At 40.9% G+C, this 19,452-nt stretch overlaps 1 protein-coding gene across 2 annotated transcripts in view; it reads right to left on the reverse strand.

Annotated features, from left to right (window-relative positions):
- Positions 1 to 19,143, reverse strand: part of PRKCE (protein kinase C epsilon) — a 442,590-nt gene extending 423,447 nt beyond the window's left edge. The window contains exon 1 of one of the 2 annotated variants that reach the window (XM_077282410.1): positions 17,929 to 19,143. In XM_077282410.1, coding sequence (XP_077138525.1) covers positions 17,929 to 18,276 — 348 coding nt within the window. In that variant the 5' untranslated portion in view covers positions 18,277 to 19,143. The remainder of the gene's footprint in view (positions 1 to 17,928) is intronic. The other variant, XM_077282411.1, reaches the window with a different exon arrangement.
- Between the last annotated feature and the right edge of the window lie 309 nt (positions 19,144 to 19,452).

The following is a 19,452-nucleotide window of genomic DNA, read 5'->3' on the forward strand; positions in this document are numbered from 1 at the left end:
TGCGGATGACTCTCCCGCCAGTGTACATACAGATAACGATAACGCTTTTATTTGACTACTTAGAATTAGCGCAGGGATTTAAAAACCTAATCAATGTCACGAGGAAGGATAAACTACTGTGCTACAGAAATATACAGATCCGACCATAGTGACTATGGAAACATCTCATAAGGAGTCCAGGGTGGAAGCCGCCCAATATTCTCCCGTCCAATCTACAGACAGATATCAAAAGCTCCATAGAAATCAGAATGGAAAAATCAACATGAAAAAAATCAGCCGCTTGTGCATCTGTATAGTTCACTGAGATTATAGAATGATCCCAGATAAAACAATGTATTAGCTTTTAGGTGAGCGCTGCCAGCGGCAAGAGACGAGCCTTATCCGGAAAGTCCTTCAGAACCTCACAGATCTACCCGTGATCCAAACCCTCACACCAGTGAAACGGAGCTGAACAAACCACAGATTGCAATATTTCCTTTATCAAATCACTCATATAGAAAAATACATTTCATGGACGTAAAATTAAAATTCAATCTTTATTAGACATATACCAAAATTACATATAGCATACTACAATAAATAAGAAAAAAAAAGGAGGAAACAAAAGTGGTGCACAAAGGGAAGATCACATATCCACTATATGACCTGGGAGAGCACATACATATATAATGCTACAAATGGTCAAAGAAAAAAGGAAGGGCTAGGTGCAAAAATATTCCTAGTTATACAGTGATTACATAAGTATTGATGTACGCAGAGCACCGCCAAGTCTGTTCAGCACATATTTAGTCAAAAACAATGCTCACCCATAGTAAGTCAGGACAGTGCTGTGACCTTCCCACGACCCCGACGCGCGTTTCGCGTGATGGCTTTCTCAAAGGGGATATGATCATATGATATGATATGATAGCTACTCTGTGGGTGTTGTAGATACTCATCGTCTCTAGTGCAAACTATGCTTTTCTGAGTATTTCACCTGGTGATATGCCGATTGGATACATTGGGAGGGTTCTCATGGTAGTATACCCTTGGCCTTGATTATATGATGTGCTTGATGATTACTGTTCGTGGAATAGAAATAGACCTATCCTTCTCTCCTTCCATCTACTGTCTATTAATTTATCTATCATCTATCTACGGTATTATCTACCTATCATCTATCTATTATCTATCTATGGGTCTCTTGGTTCGCTGGGTCAGAACCAAGAGAACAAAATCAGTCAGAAGAATCATCATCAGTAAATGGGCTGAGAACTAACAGAACTAATAACCAGGTAACGATGTGAAAGCGGAAGTTGGCAGCAGAGCAGTCTCCTACCCGTCCCTATAGCCACATGCACCGAGGCTCAGATGGGAAGTATCCATCAATAAGTATATTGTTCCTACCAGAGAAACCTGAGCGCACAAAACCCGGCTGTGGTTTTAGGCAAAGGTAACGTGATGTAACCAGAGTTTTACTACAAAGCTATTCTGATAAGGATCCACTGTCCCAATACAAAAGCACCTCACATGATATCTTTATTAAAATCCGGCTGTATCATTCACAAATATTCATGTAAATGTTCCTTCTGGATCTCAGAACTGTAGATATTACATAAAGTCATGATCACGGGGGCAGAGAGTTTTTTGGACTCCCCCCAAACAAAGGCCATTGGGCATCACAGTGGGCAGACTGTGCCATCACCATTAACCATCTCAAAACTTAGACAAAAATTGGGTTTGGCATCATTCATCAATGGGATGGGGCCCTACAAAATCTGGGACTATCCTATCAACTCAGAACAAATCATCTTTACTACAACACAAAATAATATTAAAATAGTATTAAAAATGCATAAAGGTGAAGACAGTGAGAAAACGAGAGACAGTCAGATCAGAGAATGTAGCATAAATAGGCAAAAAATATATATATATATATAAAAGCCAAAGTGGCAACTAAGTATAAAAGAGTAATAAGTGGACCAAAGTAAATCACATATACTTTATCAAGAGGGATCATAAGATCAGGCGGCCACTCACAGTGTCTTTTGTCATGTCATAGCTGTCCTAGTAGTTTCAGATTTTATGGGGGATACAAATGGTCTTGAAAATGGCCAGTTGTGACGTTATTAAAGGTACGGTAATTTATTTCCAGGAAGAATAACAGAGGAACACGTCCTTTGAAACATACAAACCAGAGAAGCATTGCAAGTCTTCCTCTTTAATATCTGATTGTTCAGCTCATAAAAACTATTTTCCATAGGCAGGAGGGAAAAAAAAGCAATACTTATCCATTCCTTATCCTCTGGTTCCAATGAATAAGAAAGTGTGATCCAGCTCACCCACGTTGAAGCAGCCAGCGAATCCTCAAATCAAATGAAAAACCACTCCTGCCCAGTGGTAGCAATAGGAAAAGGTAGGAATATTCAGCAGTTTTTTTTTGGATTAAAAAAAATGCAGAAAATTTTTATTAGTAGAATTAAATGTGAACGTGATCCATATCACGAGTGGGTCACGTCCTCCTGGGAGATCTGGGGTTAGAAGATCACTAGTATTATGAATAGTAGATCTTCCATTTAGCCTGGGTGTTCGTGTTCCATATTAAATGGATTTTGTTTCCTTTGGTGCCGAAGAGGTTAACAACCCTTTTTATGCTGGTTAGAAACTTGCAGATCCATTTCACAGCTGTTGCTGATCTGGTCATTTCCTCTCCATGTATAATCTGGCCAGACCTTCTCTTCCTTGCCAGTGAAAGTTTACTTCCTAGCTCTTCAGAGTCACCATGCTGAGTTGGAGAGCACTGTTGAGGCAGGAGATTGTTGAATGCTGTTTTTAGGTGAATGCTTTCCTCATTGTCTTATTCCCATTTTTTTTGTACATTCCTAGGCTTCCCTATATACCTCTCCACCTTTGGTGAGTGTTTTGTATGTTAGTTGCTTTTTGTTATTCCTGTCTGTCTTACGTGTTTATACACTAACATTTCTGTCCCAGGACTCCTGGGGGGAGGGGGAAGGGGCAGGTTAAGGTATAACAGGAGAACAGTAAGGTGTGTGGCCCAAACCTCCTCATCTTTAGAGGTATCTTTAAGAGCGGAGATAGTTAGGGCCCCAGTCCTAGGGACGGTTTGGGGCCCCTTTCCCAAATCACGCAGCCACAGTGTGACAATCCACAAGTAGGGACAGAGATTCAGTTTGAAACATGTAGAAAAAGCTTTTCACATTTATTAGTACTGGGAACGTTCTGTTTTATGCAATTTTACTAATAAAAATTTTCTGCAATTTATTGTCCAAAAAACAGCTGGCTTTCCCCACCTTTTCCCAGCTCCTGTTCCAATACTTGCTCGGTCCCTGCTGGTCTCTACTTCTTGTGCACAAGAAAAGCCAGAAGATGCCTGCTTAGTCAATCACTGCCTTAATAATGGTCAAATTAGCATAATTTCCTGCCACTAAAGGTGTCGTGATTCGAAACTAGAAAATAGAGACCGTTGGGGACTACGTAAGCATTGAAAAGGGAGCTGCAAAGAGATTAGTAAGGGTGAATATTGCGCATTTGAAAAATAATTTTATACACAACTAGACAAACAATAAAAAGGAACCACTAAATGCATCTGTACCCAAACAAATCTGTATGTTCAATAATATATAAAGACATAAAAAGCCACTTAAAAACCCATGAGAATCATAGCGTTGGTAAAGAGGTACAGTGGCATGTAAATGTTTGAGCACCACTAGCCAAAATTACAGTTATTGTGAACAGTTAAGAAAGTTTAACAAGAAGAATTTGGAGTGAAAAAATCCACCAAAATTAAATAAAATCCAAATAAATTTATTTGAATAAACAATTACATATATGGCATTTTAAAATATACATGACATCATATAAAAGGACCTAAGCTGTGTTAAAACAGAGACTCAGATGCAGCACCACATGCGGACCGACCAAACACCATGGTAAGAAACAACGTGAATAAAGTGCTCGTGCAATTGAATAGTTAATATTACAACGTGCTAATACCAGGGATAATCATAGAAAGAGTCACAATGACTATTAGTTTCAAGCTTGTGCTATCAGTGCCCTCCCATATTAGGCATACATATAAGTTCAATAGAGTAATTAGTTCTCACCCATTCTGTGTCAGGTCGGCCGCACGTGTACCCCTACGCGCGTTTCGCGTGGGCTTCTTCAAGGGGAGGCTGTAGTCAGAAGAAGCCCACGCGAAACGCGCGTAGGGGTACACGTGCGGCCGACCTGACACAGAATGGGTGAGAACTAATTACTCTATTGAACTTATATGTATGCCTAATATGGGAGGGCACTGATAGCACAAGCTTGAAACTAATAGTCATTGTGACTCTTTCTATGATTATCCCTGGTATTAGCACGTTGTAATATTAACTATTCAATTGCACGAGCACTTTATTCACGTTGTTTCTTACCATGGTGTTTGGTCGGTCCGCATGTGGTGCTGCATCTGAGTCTCTGTTTTAACACAGCTTAGGTCCTTTTATATGATGTCATGTATATTTTAAAATGCCATATATGTAATTGTTTATTCAAATAAATTTCTTTGGATTTTATTTAATTTTGGTGGATTTTTTCACTCCAAATTCTTCTTGTTAAACATTCTGGGTGGAGTGTTTCCATGGCTAATGCCTGTGGTGGCCGGGATATATAGGCTCACGGTCACCGATATTGACAATCATTATATATCAAATTGTCCAAAAGGGTTTTTTGTTTACAGTTAAGAAAGTTGAAGATGAAATGATCTCTAAAAGGGTTAACGTTAAAGCTTACACATTTACTTTGTATTTTAAGAGAATAAATATATAGTAATTTTTTACATTTATAAAAATTACAAAAAGGAAAACGGGCCGATGCAAAAGTTTGGGCATCATTGGAGATTTGTGTATTCAGATAACTTTGACCAATGTTTCAGACCTTAATTAGCCTGTTAGGGTTATGGCTTGTTCACTATCATCATTAGGAAAGGCCAAGTGATGCAAATTTTCCAGCTTCCTCGTCATCAGAAGAAAACCTCTCCTGCGTCCTCACCATAAAAATCAGCATCAGAAGTATGCAAAAGAACATCTAAACAAGCCTGATGCATTTTGGAAACAAGACCTGTGGGCCGATGAGGTTAAAATAGAACTCTTTGGCCACAATGATCAGAGGTATTTGTGGATAAAAATGGGCACAGAATTTCAGGAAAAGAACATCTTGCCAACCATTAAATTAACCATTGTCACCCCCAAAATCGAAGGTGAGCTAAGCCCACCAGCATCAGGGGCTTATCTACAGCATTCTGTAATGCTGTATATAAGCCCCCGATGTATCCTGAAAGATGAGAAAAAGAGGTTAGATTATACTCACCCAGGGTCGGTCCCGCTGCGGTCCGCTCCGATAGGCGTCGCTGTCCGGTCCGGCGCCTCCCATCTTCTTACGATGACGTCCTCTTCTTGTCTTCACGCTGCGGCTCCGGCGCAGGCATACTTTGTCCTGTTGAGGGCAGAGCAAAGTACTGCAGTGCGCAGGCGCCGGGAAAGGTCAGAGAGGCCTGGCTCCTGCGCACTGCAGTACTTTGCTCTGCCCTGAACAGGGCAGACAAAGTACACCTGCGCCGGATCCGCAGCGTGAATACAAGAAGAGGACGTCATCGTAAGAAGATGGGAGGCCCCGGACCGCGACACCCATCGTACCAGACTGCCCCTGGGTGAGTATAATCTAACCTCTTTTTCTCATCTTTCAGGATACATCGGGGGCTTATCTACAGCATTACAGAATGCTGTACATAAGCCCCTGATGCCGGTGGGCTTAGCTCACCTTTGATTTTGGGGGTGACAGGTTCCCTTTAAGCATGACGGTGGATCAATCATGCTTTGTTGGTTGCGTTGTAGCCAATGACACGGGGAACATTTTACGGTTAGCGGGAAGAATGGATGTAATGAAATTTCAACAAATTCTTGATGCAAACATAACACCATCTCAAAAAAAAGCATAAGATGAAAAGAGGAGAGCTTCTACAAATGGATAATGATCCTAAACACAGGTCAAAATCCACAAATGAGCAAGCTGAAGGTTTTACAATGGCCCTCACAGTCCCCTGATCTGATCATCATTGAAAATCTGAGGCTAGACCTCAAAATAGCAGAGGATGCAAGACGACCCAGGAATCTCACAGTACTGTAATAAATTTTCCAGAATTGAAAGACTCTTCTCTGGCTACAAAAAGAATTTACAAGCTGTGATACTTGCAAAAGGGGGGTTGCACTAGGTACTAATCATGCAGGGTGCCCAAACTTTTGCATTGGCTCATTTTCCTTTTTGTAATTTTTAAAATGTAAAAAATGACAATTTTTTTTTTTTTTGCCTAAAATATGAAGGAAATGTGGCATCTTTAACTTTAACCCTTTTAGAGATCATTTCATCTTCAATTTGCTTAACTGTTCACAATAACAGTAATTTTGACCAGGGGTGCCCGAACTTCTACATGCCACTGCATTTTCATCTTGAACATTTAAGGCAAATCCACATGATATGTCATAAATGTCCAATGCATGCGAGTCCTACCACGGGCCAAGGTCAGTGCAGATGTGGCCACGCATGCCCAGCTCTCTCCTTTGGTTTGTTTTGGGGTTGTGAACATTTATTAAATTTTGCCATTTCGATATAAATAGCTGAGGGGAGCTTTGCATAAATGGCCACCTCTCCATTCTAGTGAGTATGTAACGGAGGCTTAATCTAGAGATAAAGGCAAATCGCATCGGTGGGAACCAGATCTATCAGACAATTGTGGCATAATCCCGTAAATATGCCATAAATATCCAAGATGAGACAACCTCTTTAAAGAGGACCCATCACTTGCCATTTGTAATTTTTACCTGGTGTAAATAACGCTGTTCTCCGGAATCCGGCGCTGTTTTTGTTTTGTTCCTGCGCCTCTCCATTACTAAGATATGGCCCTCTCTTACCTGTATATAAATCTAGTCTTGTTTTTTTAGCCAACTGGGTGTGATCCTCAAGAAAAATCCCACAGAGAATTGTTGAGGACCACACCCGGTTTGTTCAAAAGAAAATAATTATATATAAGAAAGAAGGGGCCATATCTCAGGAACGGAGAGGCGCAGGAACAAAAGAAAATTAATACCGGATTCAGGAGAACAGCGGCATTTACCCCTTTTAGAAAAAAAATTCCGTATTTATGGAAAGTGACCGGTCTTCTTTATATTTGTGCAAAAAAAGCCAAATGGTTCAAGTAGACATAAGATATTGACTGCATGTGCTGTTAATTTGGGTGCACTTGACAAACAATACCTGTAGCCCCCAGAGACTTCATATAGTGAGCAGAATCCCAGACAAATGGCTGAACATTCCGAGAAATACAGGTCCTTCTCAAAAAATTAGCATATAGTGTTAAATTTCATTATTTACCATAATGTAATGATTACAATTAAACTTTCATATATTATAGATTCATTATCCACCAACTGAAATTTGTCAGGTCTTTTATTGTTTTAATACTGATGATTTTGGCATACAACTCCTGATAACCCAAAAAACCTGTCTCAATAAATTAGCATATCAAGAAAAGGTTCTCTAAATGACCTATTACCCTAATCTTCTGAATCAACTAATTAACTCTAAACACATGCTAAAGATACCTGAGGCTTTTAAAAACTCCCTGCCTGGTTCATTACTCAAAACCCCCATCATGGGTAAGACTAGCGACCTGACAGATGTCAAGAAGGCCATCATTGACACCCTCAAGCAAGAGGGTAAGACCCAGAAAGAAATTTCTCAACAAATAGGCTGTTCCCAGAGTGCTGTATCAAGGCACCTCAATGGTAAGTCTGTTGGAAGGAAACAATGTGGCAGAAAACGCTGTACAACGAGAAGAGGTGACCGGACCCTGAGGAAGATTGTGGAGAAGGACCGATTCCAGACCTTGGGGAACCTGAGGAAGCAGTGGACTGAGTCTGGTGTGGAAACATCCAGAGCCACCGTGCACAGGCGTGTGCAGGAAATGGGCTACAGGTGCCGCATTCCCCAGGTAAAGCTACTTTTGAACCATAAACAGCGGCAATAGCGCCTGACCTGGGCTACAGAGAAGCAGCACTGGACTGTTGCTAAGTGGTCCCAAGTACTTTTTTCTGATGAAAGCAAATTTTGCATGTCATTCGGAAATCAAGGTGCCAGAGTCTGGAGGAAGACTGGGGAGAAGGAAATGCCAAAATGCCTGAAGTCCAGTGTCAAGTACCCACAGTCAGTGATGGTGTGGGGTGCCATGTCAGCTGCTGGTGTTGGTCCACTGTGTTTCATCAAGGGCAGGGTCAATGCAGCTAGCTATCAGGAGATTTTGGAGCACTTCATGCTTCCATCGGCTGAAATGCTTTATGGAGATGAAGATTTCATTTTTCAGCACGACCTGGCACCTGCTCACAGTGCCAAAACCACTGGTAAATGGTTTACTGTCCATGGTATTACTGTGCTCAATTGGCCTGCCAACTCTCCTGACCTGAACCCCATAGAGAATCTGTGGGATATTGTGAAGAGAAAGTTGAGAGACGCAAGACCCAACACTCTGGATGAGCTTAAGGCCGCTATTGAAGCATCCTGGGCCTCCATAACATCTCAGCAGTGTCACAGGCTGATTGCCTCCATGCCACGCCGCATTGAAGCAGTCATTTCTGCCAAAGGATTCCCGACCAAGTATTGAGTGCATAACTGAACATTATTATTTGATGGTTTTTTGTTTGGTATTAAAAAACACTTTTATTTGATTGGTCGGGTGAAATATGCTAATTTTTTGAGACAGGTTTTTTGGGTTATCAGGAGTTGTAGGCCAAAATCATCAGTATTAAAACAATAAAAGACCTGACAAATTTCAGTTGGTGGATAATGAATCTATAATATATGAAAGTTTAATTGTAATCATTACATTATGGTAAATAATGAAATTTAACACTATATGCTAATTTTTTGAGAAGGACCTGTATCTAATGTCTGTGGTCACGCACAGCTACATTACAGAAGGATCCAAAAGACTTGAGTATCGGCTACAATTCCCATAGGTCCATTTACCGATCATGATAATTTCTAAAAGTGCAAATAAATAGGAATAAAGCAGCTCCAGCGCACATCCACACAGTCACATTTGTGCACTTATTCCGGGTTTTATCCCAAGCGCCGGCCACAAATGTCCTGCAGCAGGCGGCCCAGCTTGTACTTTGCTTCACAATTAGTCATATGCAATTCCCAAACCCTAGGAATGAAAATCTATGACCTGTGGGCGTCTAACGCAGCAAACAAATGCGACTGACATTATATTTCCACGCAGCAAACATTCTCTATAACAAAACAAGTAAATTAGCATAAAAGCCAAAGAGCATGAATGTATATGTTAGAACTTTGCATCCCATTGATTCACATTTGTAACAAGATGTTCATCATTTGGCACAAATCATTCTGGTGTTATTTTGTGGGTTTTGTTCTGCACCTGACCATTTCTGCTAACTTCAATAGCTAGGTCAACCCCGTCCTCGGTCACAGCCTAGAAAGAGAAGGGGAATATTAAAAAAGAGGCCATTCCACACCTTCCACACCCACCAGTGGTGAGATGCCCACGCAGTAAACAATCTTCTGCCTAAAGCACAAGCTGGAAGTAGAGCTGCCAAGACCTGAGATTGGCACTTATATCTTAAGCTTAGGACACTTTTTTTTTCGCATGAGTATATTAGTAAATTGTATGAATTAACCCTTTCACCACCTTGAGATTTTCCATTTTTGCACTTTTGATTTTTGCTCCCCTTCTTCCCAGAGCCATAACTTATTTTTTACTTTTCTAACAATACGGCCATTTGAGGCCTTTTTTTTTTTTGGCGGGACGAGTTGTACTTTTGAATGGCACCATTGGTTTTACCGTATAGTGTATGGGAGAAAAATACCAAGTGCAGTGAAATTGCAAAAAAAAAGTGCAATTCCACAATTGTTTTGTTTTTTTAATCATTTTCACTAAATGCTAAAACAGACCTGCCATTATGATTCTCCAGCTCATTATGAGTTCACAGATACCAAACATGTATAGATTCTTTTTTTAATTACCGTATGTGGTGAAAAAAAAAATCCAACGTATTAAAAAAAAATGGCGTCATTTTTCAAGACCTCTAGCGTCTCCATTTTTGGGGATTTTGGGTTGGGACAGGGCTTATTTTTTGCATGCCGAGCTGATGTTTGTACAGATGCCATTTTTGGGTAGATACAATGTTTTGATCACCTGTTATTGCATTTTATTGTAATGTTGCGGTGACCAAAAAAATAATAATTCTGGCGTTTTAATTTTCTTTTTTGGAAACTTAATTAAAATAGCATGGGCATAAGAAAACGATACTGACGCGTTTCAAGTCAAATCTACAACTAAGAGTTAGCTAGACTTGAAATGCGTCAGAACCTCACATTCCAACTCTGACTCCACCAAAATGGACACAAACTCGGACTCCGACTCTACGATTCCGACTCAACAGCACTGCCTGTGACCCTGCATACCTGCGGTCTACGTTGCTTCAGACTTTCCTGCGTCCTCTCTGTATCTGGCCACCTGTGGTCTCCAGTGCTCTAAGTCCTCATTCCACACGTCCCTTCCTGTCCATGTGTCCTGTCCATGTGCCCACTTGGACCTGAGGCTTAGTGAATCCATCTCACTAAGGTGAGCCTATCAATAATCAAAGCTGTGTTCAGCTTTAGACCCCACTTCTCAGAAAAACTCCCTTACAATAAGCTGATCATCGAGCATTTGGGCTACGATCCCATGATGAGCTTTAGGTGACTTTTTGATGCTGTGTATTCGAAAAAATACAGGTAACTTATTTTACTTAATATAGATAGGATGTACGTCACTCTGTATAATAATACGGTGGCAGGATTGGATACCACTCAGTGAAGAAAGAATCCAGAACTAAAGTTCCAGGAAAATAATATCAGATTTATTAGCAAAGCAATCCAAAAAATAGTGAAGTTTTAGTCAAAAGGACCTTCTTCAGACAGATTGCATATGGGATGTCCATGAAATACAAAGATGTGTTGGGTCCTCCAAATGCTGTTCTAGCTAATAGATAAGTGTCCTGATTGTGGGACCCACATAGTTAGATTCAAATTCCTTCATATTGTATCTTATATAACAGGAGCAGCAATACGTATTAATGCTGTGCCTAGAAGACAATTGACAAGTTGTGTGACCAAAAATCTCTCTACGCCGGTGCTACATTGCAGAATGATGCAGGTGAATGCAACCTGAGAGTTAGAGCGACCACAACATGCAAGTCACAAAAAATCCAACTGGTTCAAACTTTTTTGCAATTTGCTTCTTGTGGTACCTTACGGGTCACAATGCCACCCCATTCACTTTCATTATGCAGCAATGTACTGACACAGAGCAATTTTTACCTGCGCAACCTGTACGGAGGCCAAAATCGTGTTGCAGTCCCAGCATTAGAGCCTCAAACAAATAGATATAATAGTATTCCCTCGGTATAAACGGCATATTGTAAAAACATTTCTAAGCCATTTGCAATTTAACAATAGGCTGAAATGGGACAATGAGTATATTCATTTTCACTGCCTGATACTGTGAGCCTATGACTGCAATGAATTTTCATAGTAAGATACTGTATTGCAAAATTTGGATCACATAGAGGAAGAGGAGGGGGTGATTACTTATGTTGCAGCCAGAATTCAGAACAGCTATCTCGCACATCTCGTGTGCATTATAAAGGCAGCACATTGATGTAAATGGAAAGTTTAATTTCCCTGTGGTAGAGCTGCAGGGAAATGAAACACTCCTAAGGTTTCACTAAATATTACCACCATTGCAGAGGAACTAGGGACCTGAATATTTACATATAAATATATTTATGTATAAATTATACAATAGTCTCTGTACAATAATGTCTATTGTGAAAGTGGAAACAGCAATACAGTAATAGAATTGGTAGCGGAAGGGTTAAATTAGTCCACATCCTGAAACTATAAAAGCACTATGCAGATCTATAATCCATCCCGGGGTGAAATAAATGTAATTGGGCATTGTTATTGATGAAAGGAAAATTAGAGATGTAATTGCAGAGGTGGCAGCGCATGCAGTGTCACCATGGCATCCGTCTGCATCACTCACTTACAAAAAAAAAGCTAAAGTAAGCAAAATATCTTCCTTTATGAAAAAAATAGAATCTGGAAGACTTGTACTTATAAAAGGTATATGATCACATGGAAATATCAAAGACCCCATAGACTAAACATGACTGAACCCGCTGATATTGGTGGGATTGGACAGTTTATGGGGTCTTCCAAATCGAACAACAATGTTGAGGGAGAGCAGGATTTGGTCTCTTGAATTTCAATGGTTGATCGTTTTGTTCTCCTGGATATAAACCTCTGCCCAAGGTGTCTTCCAGGGGTCTCTCGTAGAGAACAGAAGAGCGCTCGGCCAAGCAGAGCGGTCTTTTGTACGGGTAAGTCGGGAGACAGAGCTGATGAACAAATGGTCATTTGGTTGATAGTTATCTAGTCTATACGACGGACTTAAGTCACTTTCCTGTACAAGTTAAACATCCTCTTCTTCTCCTGCTGCTATTATTTCTGTGATCTAATTGGTTAGTTAGTGTTCTATCTCCGCCCACTTCATGACACTGCCCAAGTACATATAACAACATGAATAAACAGGTCGCTGCTTCCCACAAGATCAGCACACTCTTCTCCTGCTGTAGTCATAAATTGTGCAATCTGATTGTATAAAAATTCCGTTCCCACCCAACTTTTAACACATCCTCATTTTTAACATAACAGCATTAATAGACAGTCACTGCCACCTACAAGACACAATACTTGTCTCCTGCTGCTGCCATAATTCTCAAGTCTGTATCAGAGCCAACGATCATGGGGTCGATCTAGCTGTAGAGAAGACCATTCATCTCAGTAGATGTCTGTAGTCATCCAAAGGGGATCTAGACAAGAGCCGTACTAAGCAAGGCTATAAGGATCAAACACACTCTATGCCTGGTGAAATTACGGTACATTTTTTTCTTTTTCAGTGGCCAAAATTAAAAAATTATATTTACATTCATATAAAAATACCCCCAACATTTTCAGCCAATAGGAACAGTTATTAAATATCTGTCCATGCCCTGATAGGACATGTAACAAAGGGGTGTCTGACAACACTTTTTAACAAATTGTAGTGCGCTTGTTCCAAGATGGAAACTTTCCCAATGTCAACACCAATTGATGTGTAAAGTAAAACTTTACAGCTCCCAGCTGACACTGAGCACTCAAAGCCACAAACAGTGGTTTAGGTCACAGGAAGCTATAACCATGTCTTGTATTGTGGCTCAAAAGATTAGATTACACTGACCAAACCACAAGTGTGAGACGCAACAACGGGGCTGCAATATTAATCTGAAGTCGAATTTTCAGTTCCGCATTTCAGTACAGATTCATCATTCTAACCATGTTTGTTTTACAGAATCTTGACTATAATGGCAGAATCTAAGATATAGTGTTATATACTGCGTGTGATGTGCTATATATTATGTGGCCAGTGTTATATACTGCGTTATATATTACGTGGCCAGTGTTATATACTGCGTGGCCTGTGTTATATACTACGTCACCTGAGTTATATACCGCGTGGCTGTTATATACTGCGTGGGCTGTGTTATATAGTATGTGGGCTGTGTTATATACTGTTTGGGCTGTGTTATATATTGAGTGGCCTGTATTAACGCATCGGGTATTTTACAATATGTATGTATGTTTGTATATAGCAGCCACATAGTATATAGCACAGGCCACATCGTATTTGTCTGCTATATACTACATGACTCCTATATACTACGTGGCCTGTGCTATATACTATGTGGCTGCTATATACATACATACATATTCTAGAATACCCAATGCGTTAGAATCGGGCCACCATCTAGTCTAAGATATATTGTAACTTCCAGGCACCAAGCAGTTGATTTACCTAAAAATGTAATATTCACATCAATTTGGTGGGTTAGATAATTTAAAAAAAAGCAAATTTGCTCCTCTATAACTCAACAAGAAAAAAATCCATGGAAAAAAAGTAGGATTTATCTAAAAACTGAAAATGCGGTTATGTATTTGAGCCTAAAGACTTTCTGTGGATACTGACATAGTGCCATCTGCAAACAGCAGTTAAGCTGCCAGTACATATAAGACTTCTGTTGGCACAAGCCTGGGTTTTTGGGTGGGATCTGATGACAATCTAATATGCCAAAAGACCCAACCAGCTGTCCATTCTAGGGGCAAATGAGGATCCGCAGTGTCTCCATCCTTAGGGATAAAAGGTTCCGGTGATATCCAGTCATAGACCAGATCTCCTCCCATCGTAGATATAACATGCACATTCGGTCACGTTTTCGTTGTAAGATAAATCACAATAATTGTAAATCCAGATCTTTGAGTTTTCCCATGTAGGAGCAACGAGTGACAACAAGTCTGTTAAATTATGTGACACTTCGGAGTGGGGGATTTATCGTCTCATAACTAGACCAATTTGCCATTCAAGAGTCTTGGAAATCTGGGTGGTAATCCTACTGTAGTGGGAGCTCCATAGGTTGGAAAAAGACCTAGGTCCATCAAGTTCAATGGTCGTATTGGTTCTTACTCTCACTAGTTTTCCAGAAATTGATTCAGGTAAAAATGACCAGACATAATATTCTTTTAGGGAACTTTTTTTTTAAGGCTCATGGTGATGATGATCTATCCTTTATCTTCCCTGACCATACACATGACACGCGATGGTTTCACCGACAGCAATCTCTCCCAACTCCTCCTTAGCTTCACCGATCACTTTTGTGCTCTCTCTGGGAGATTTCTCTGGAGGCAACTTGGAAATCCAAAGTGCTGGATCTTTCTCTCCCCTGACATCAGGCCAATCCCACCGATAAAGATGACTTTATTCTAAAATGTACGGGGAACTTTAAGAAAGGTCATCGATATCAGATCATGGTGGTCTGGCACCTAGTAACCCAAATGGTGGTGAAGGACATATGTAGAACGTAGTGAACGTAGCTGGTAGAGCACAGCTTCATTCACTATGTAGTGGCCATTGCCGAGAACTTCATCATAAGGATAGGTCATCAATATCATACGTCTAGACAAGCCTTTAAAGCTTATCCAGAACTAAAGAGGAATCTCCATCGCAAGCACTCAGAGACAACCCTGCTATGTGGCCCTTGGGGTGATCAACTGACCATACTGGTCCTGTTCCTGGCAACTCCGTGAACAGAATTTTTTTACGAGCCATTGCATGAAAAATATAGTATTACATGACAGCAGTTCATATAAAAGACCTCTATATAATTCATATAAAAGTGACTATTATCTGGCTTATAAATGGGGCTCCTCAGAGGCGGATCAACTTCTATTGTGTCCATATGTCATAAAAGTTGTCTTCAAAGGGCAACCCCTATAACACCAAAATAAAATTTTCCATTGTGGAATATGGAGTGTCCTCACACCGCTATCAGTCTCTGAACTGCAAGACGTAACTGAAGAACATTTTCTGACCCTACAGAGGGATAGACTTATTTTAACTGAATCGTCCAAATATCGGGATCCCGAAAAACAAGTCTCCAATTCCGAGCTTCTGAAAACCCCATGAATATGACATGTGCAATGGCAGAAACATCTGAAATGAAAGGTTTTGTTCACTGTCAGCTTTAGAGACGAATCTAGTAAAATTGTGTCCGATGGCAGCAGATCTGATCTTCACGTTGAACAAGCAATATATTACAAGCATAACATAATAAATGGTCTTTTGAGACTGGAGCTCTGATTGGTCACAATGGACAATAAGGTCACTTTTTAATACCTAATAAAAGAGCGTAAAAATACATTGGGGTGAAAAACAAGAATTCTGCATATTATCCTTTGTGTTGACAGCGACATATCACTGGTCGCTGACACCTCTGACAATGGTGGTCTCTTGTGGCTCTGGTCAGAGGTCAGAAAAAGAACAAAACAAAGAAAAAAAAATCTAAAACAATGTCAGATTTAGCGTGTGCACACAGTATGGCAAAGCTCAACGAGATCCCGGTCCCAAGTAGCAAATAAGAATAGACATTGATTGATTGGCGACTAGAGGCGGGTTTGCACATAATGAGCGTCGATCGATGATACAACATAGTTTTTACACCCTTTCGCCCAATAAATCGGGTCCCCATATAGTTTGAATATGATCTACATAACGATAACGATGATCTTTTATATTGCTTTTTAAATAGTTGTTCACTACCCTATGTATATGGCAGGCCTGACTGGTTAGACAGAGAAACATTACTTGGGGATGTATCACTGCATAATCAGGAAGACTGACGGCTCAGACAACCTGGAAATCAAGGTGTCAAACTCATGGGCGTTTGAATGGAAGATACATTGATGATCACCTATTTTGTATTTTTTTTTGGAGGGGGCAGTGGTACTTTTAAAACCTTCTCTTAATTCTGTTTACTAATATTAGGTGTTTTTATATTGTAATTAAACACATTTATTGACTGAAATACAGAATGCAACAAATAAACCATAAATATATAACATAACCATAAACATCAAATACAATGCCGGATATCATGTGGTCTGTATACAACGCCAAACCAAAGATGTCAAATCCTTTACATTCCTCTGACCAATGACCATGCTTATTACACAGGGCAGAGGGTCACGGTGGTTGAGTCTTGTCCCTGGTGTCCTCAACAACACATCTTTACAGGGAGCAGACGGAAGAGCAAGAGATCTGTCATTACTTTACAGAAGGATTTCCTTCCACAACCAAAAGCAAGCACAGGTTACCACCGGGCCACCCCTTGACCCATCACTGGCAATCACCCACTTTCACCACTTATATCCAATCCATGATTTACACCCTCCCAAAAAAATTACAATTATTGAAAAAAAAACCAATAATAATATTAGACAAAGTTCCAGATACCTTCGACGAGCCTAGAAAAACAATCACTGGAAAACAAAAAAATGTTGAGTTGCCCACTTCAGTGTCTACATTTATCCCTAAAGCTACATAGGTGGTCACTTGGCTTTCCGACACTCTGAAATGTTAAATCTGCCTATTTATGTAATAGCAGGTCTCCATCATCATATATTTCTGAATAAAAGTGGGGAAAACTGCCGACATGACTGACTACAATTTATAGCAACAGAAAATGGCTCCTTTATATAGTACCAGTTTTTATATAGGGCCAACATAACCTACAGATGATGCAATCATCTCTAAAACAAGGGTGACGTGAGCCAAAGGGTCGGGGAAAGAATATTTGGGAATAATTTTGCTTACCATCAATAGTATGGCATACGGAGGAAAAATGACAAAATATTGAAAAATAATTCCTAATGATCCATTTGCTCCTTTACTCCAACCCAACCTATAATGGTGCTCCATTATTGTCCATCACCGACAAATGCTATTATTATGGACAGAAAGGGGATTATGGGCTTTTGGATGGCGCTGGTGGATTTTTAAGTCAATATTGTGGCTCCATTTTTCCCGTAATGAGAACGTCTACCTTAGAACATCTACATGAGAACCCATTGTATACCATGTTTAGGTAACGGGGTACACGTATGGTTCGAAATAAGACTTGATCAGGACTATGTTGGCCCTATATAAATGTAATGACCATAGTAGGGTGAGTGTGGGGCGCAGAAGGTCCCCAGTAACCCCTGTTGATCTGAGATTTCCCTCCCCCATGTATCTGATCTGTGGGAGATGTGGAGTGTGCAGAAGGAAGAGTAGGGATGTGTGGCCGTGTCATTCCACACTAGAGGATTTCCTCCACACTCCAGCAGTAAAACAATAGCTTTCTGGACATGTGTGTGAAAATAAAGCCTCCTACTCCAGCATCAGGCATCATCTCTTACCCAATCCTCAAAGTGCCGGCTCCCATTCTGCAGCAGATCCTCGAACTGGATGGTGCAATTAGCCACAAAATCATCGTACCCAATGGGGGCATCATGAAAAACTGCCAGCTCGATCTTCCTACCATTGCAGACATCCGTGGAGAAGTCATCATGCCAAGCTGGACTGTTGGTTTTTGCCTTGGTGGAGGTCTGCCCTATCCTGGAGTCATCCACATTGACTGCAATGTAAGGGTCCAGCAGGAAGGTCTGAGGTCTGGGTCCCACCGCATGTCTCAGGGACCAAGCTGTGGGCTTCAGGTTCACAGCCTCGCAGATCCTGATCTTCAGCAAGCCATTGAAGACCACCATGGCTTAGAGAGGGGTTAATCAGAGCCGATCCACCTCTCGAGTGTAAATCAATGGAGATCCAATGTGATCTGTTGCTCACTCCCACTCAATCCAGGGATTTCTAACGGAAAACAAGGAAGGAGGGGGGGAAAGGCGTCCTCTTCTTGCAGGCTGAGGCTCTGGAGATCCTCATGTAATCCCTGCTCCGGCCTGGTGAAGGGTGCTGCTGTGCTGTCCTCTACCTACCGTCTGGGATCATCCATGCAGATGTGTGGCTGCAGCCAGAAGCCTCCTGGAGCTTCCCGCAGAGCGAATGGAGCCGCCGCAGTCCTCCACTGAGTCCGCGCACAACACAGCGCGGCCAAGGAGCGCTCACATCCGCACCAGGACGGGGGTCGCGCTCACATCCCCGGGGACGGCTCCAGCTGCTCCCATGGACTAGACATGAGCCGGGGCTGGGCTGGCAGGACCTGTGGGCAGACTCCCCGGTGAAGGCTGCTGCTGCTGGAGCTGCTGGTGCTGCTGATGATTAGTAACACCCCCCCTTCTCCTCCCCTCTCCTTGTAATGCAGGAAATGCACAAAAGACGTCACAGTGTGTGTGCCTGGAAGTGTGTGAGTGTGTGTGTGACACATCCAGGCAATGGAGGCTCCTCTGCAGATCCTAATAATGCTCTCCAGCCAGGACCCCAGGTCACTCTCACTGCTTGCAAGGAGACATTGTTGCTCCACAGGTATCATGAGGACTGACAGAATGCAGAGAAGAAGAAACATAGTAACCCCAGAGCCCATACTGATACTACAGAGCATCTGGTATTATTATGGGATCACAGTGTTTATTATATATACAGTAGCATGGAATATTTATTCCCCATGTAAATAATAACAGCCATCACTTATTTACTAATAACAATAATAGTTTTTCTTTCTATAGCACCAGCACTTTACATGTAATATTACTGGAGATAATAAAATGATTATTTTCTGATACTACAGAGCACCCGGTATTATTATGGTATCACAGTGTTTATTATATATAGCATGGAATATTTATTCCCCGGTGTAAATAATAACAGCCATCACTTATTTACTAATAACAATAATAGTTTTTCTTTCTTTAGCACCAACATATTCCGCAGCACTTTACATGTAATATTACTGGAGATAATAAAATGATTATTTTCTGATACTACAGAGC

This window comes from Ranitomeya variabilis, chromosome 2 (assembly GCF_051348905.1).
Source record: "Ranitomeya variabilis isolate aRanVar5 chromosome 2, aRanVar5.hap1, whole genome shotgun sequence".
Classification (NCBI taxonomy): Eukaryota; Metazoa; Chordata; class Amphibia; order Anura; family Dendrobatidae; genus Ranitomeya; species Ranitomeya variabilis.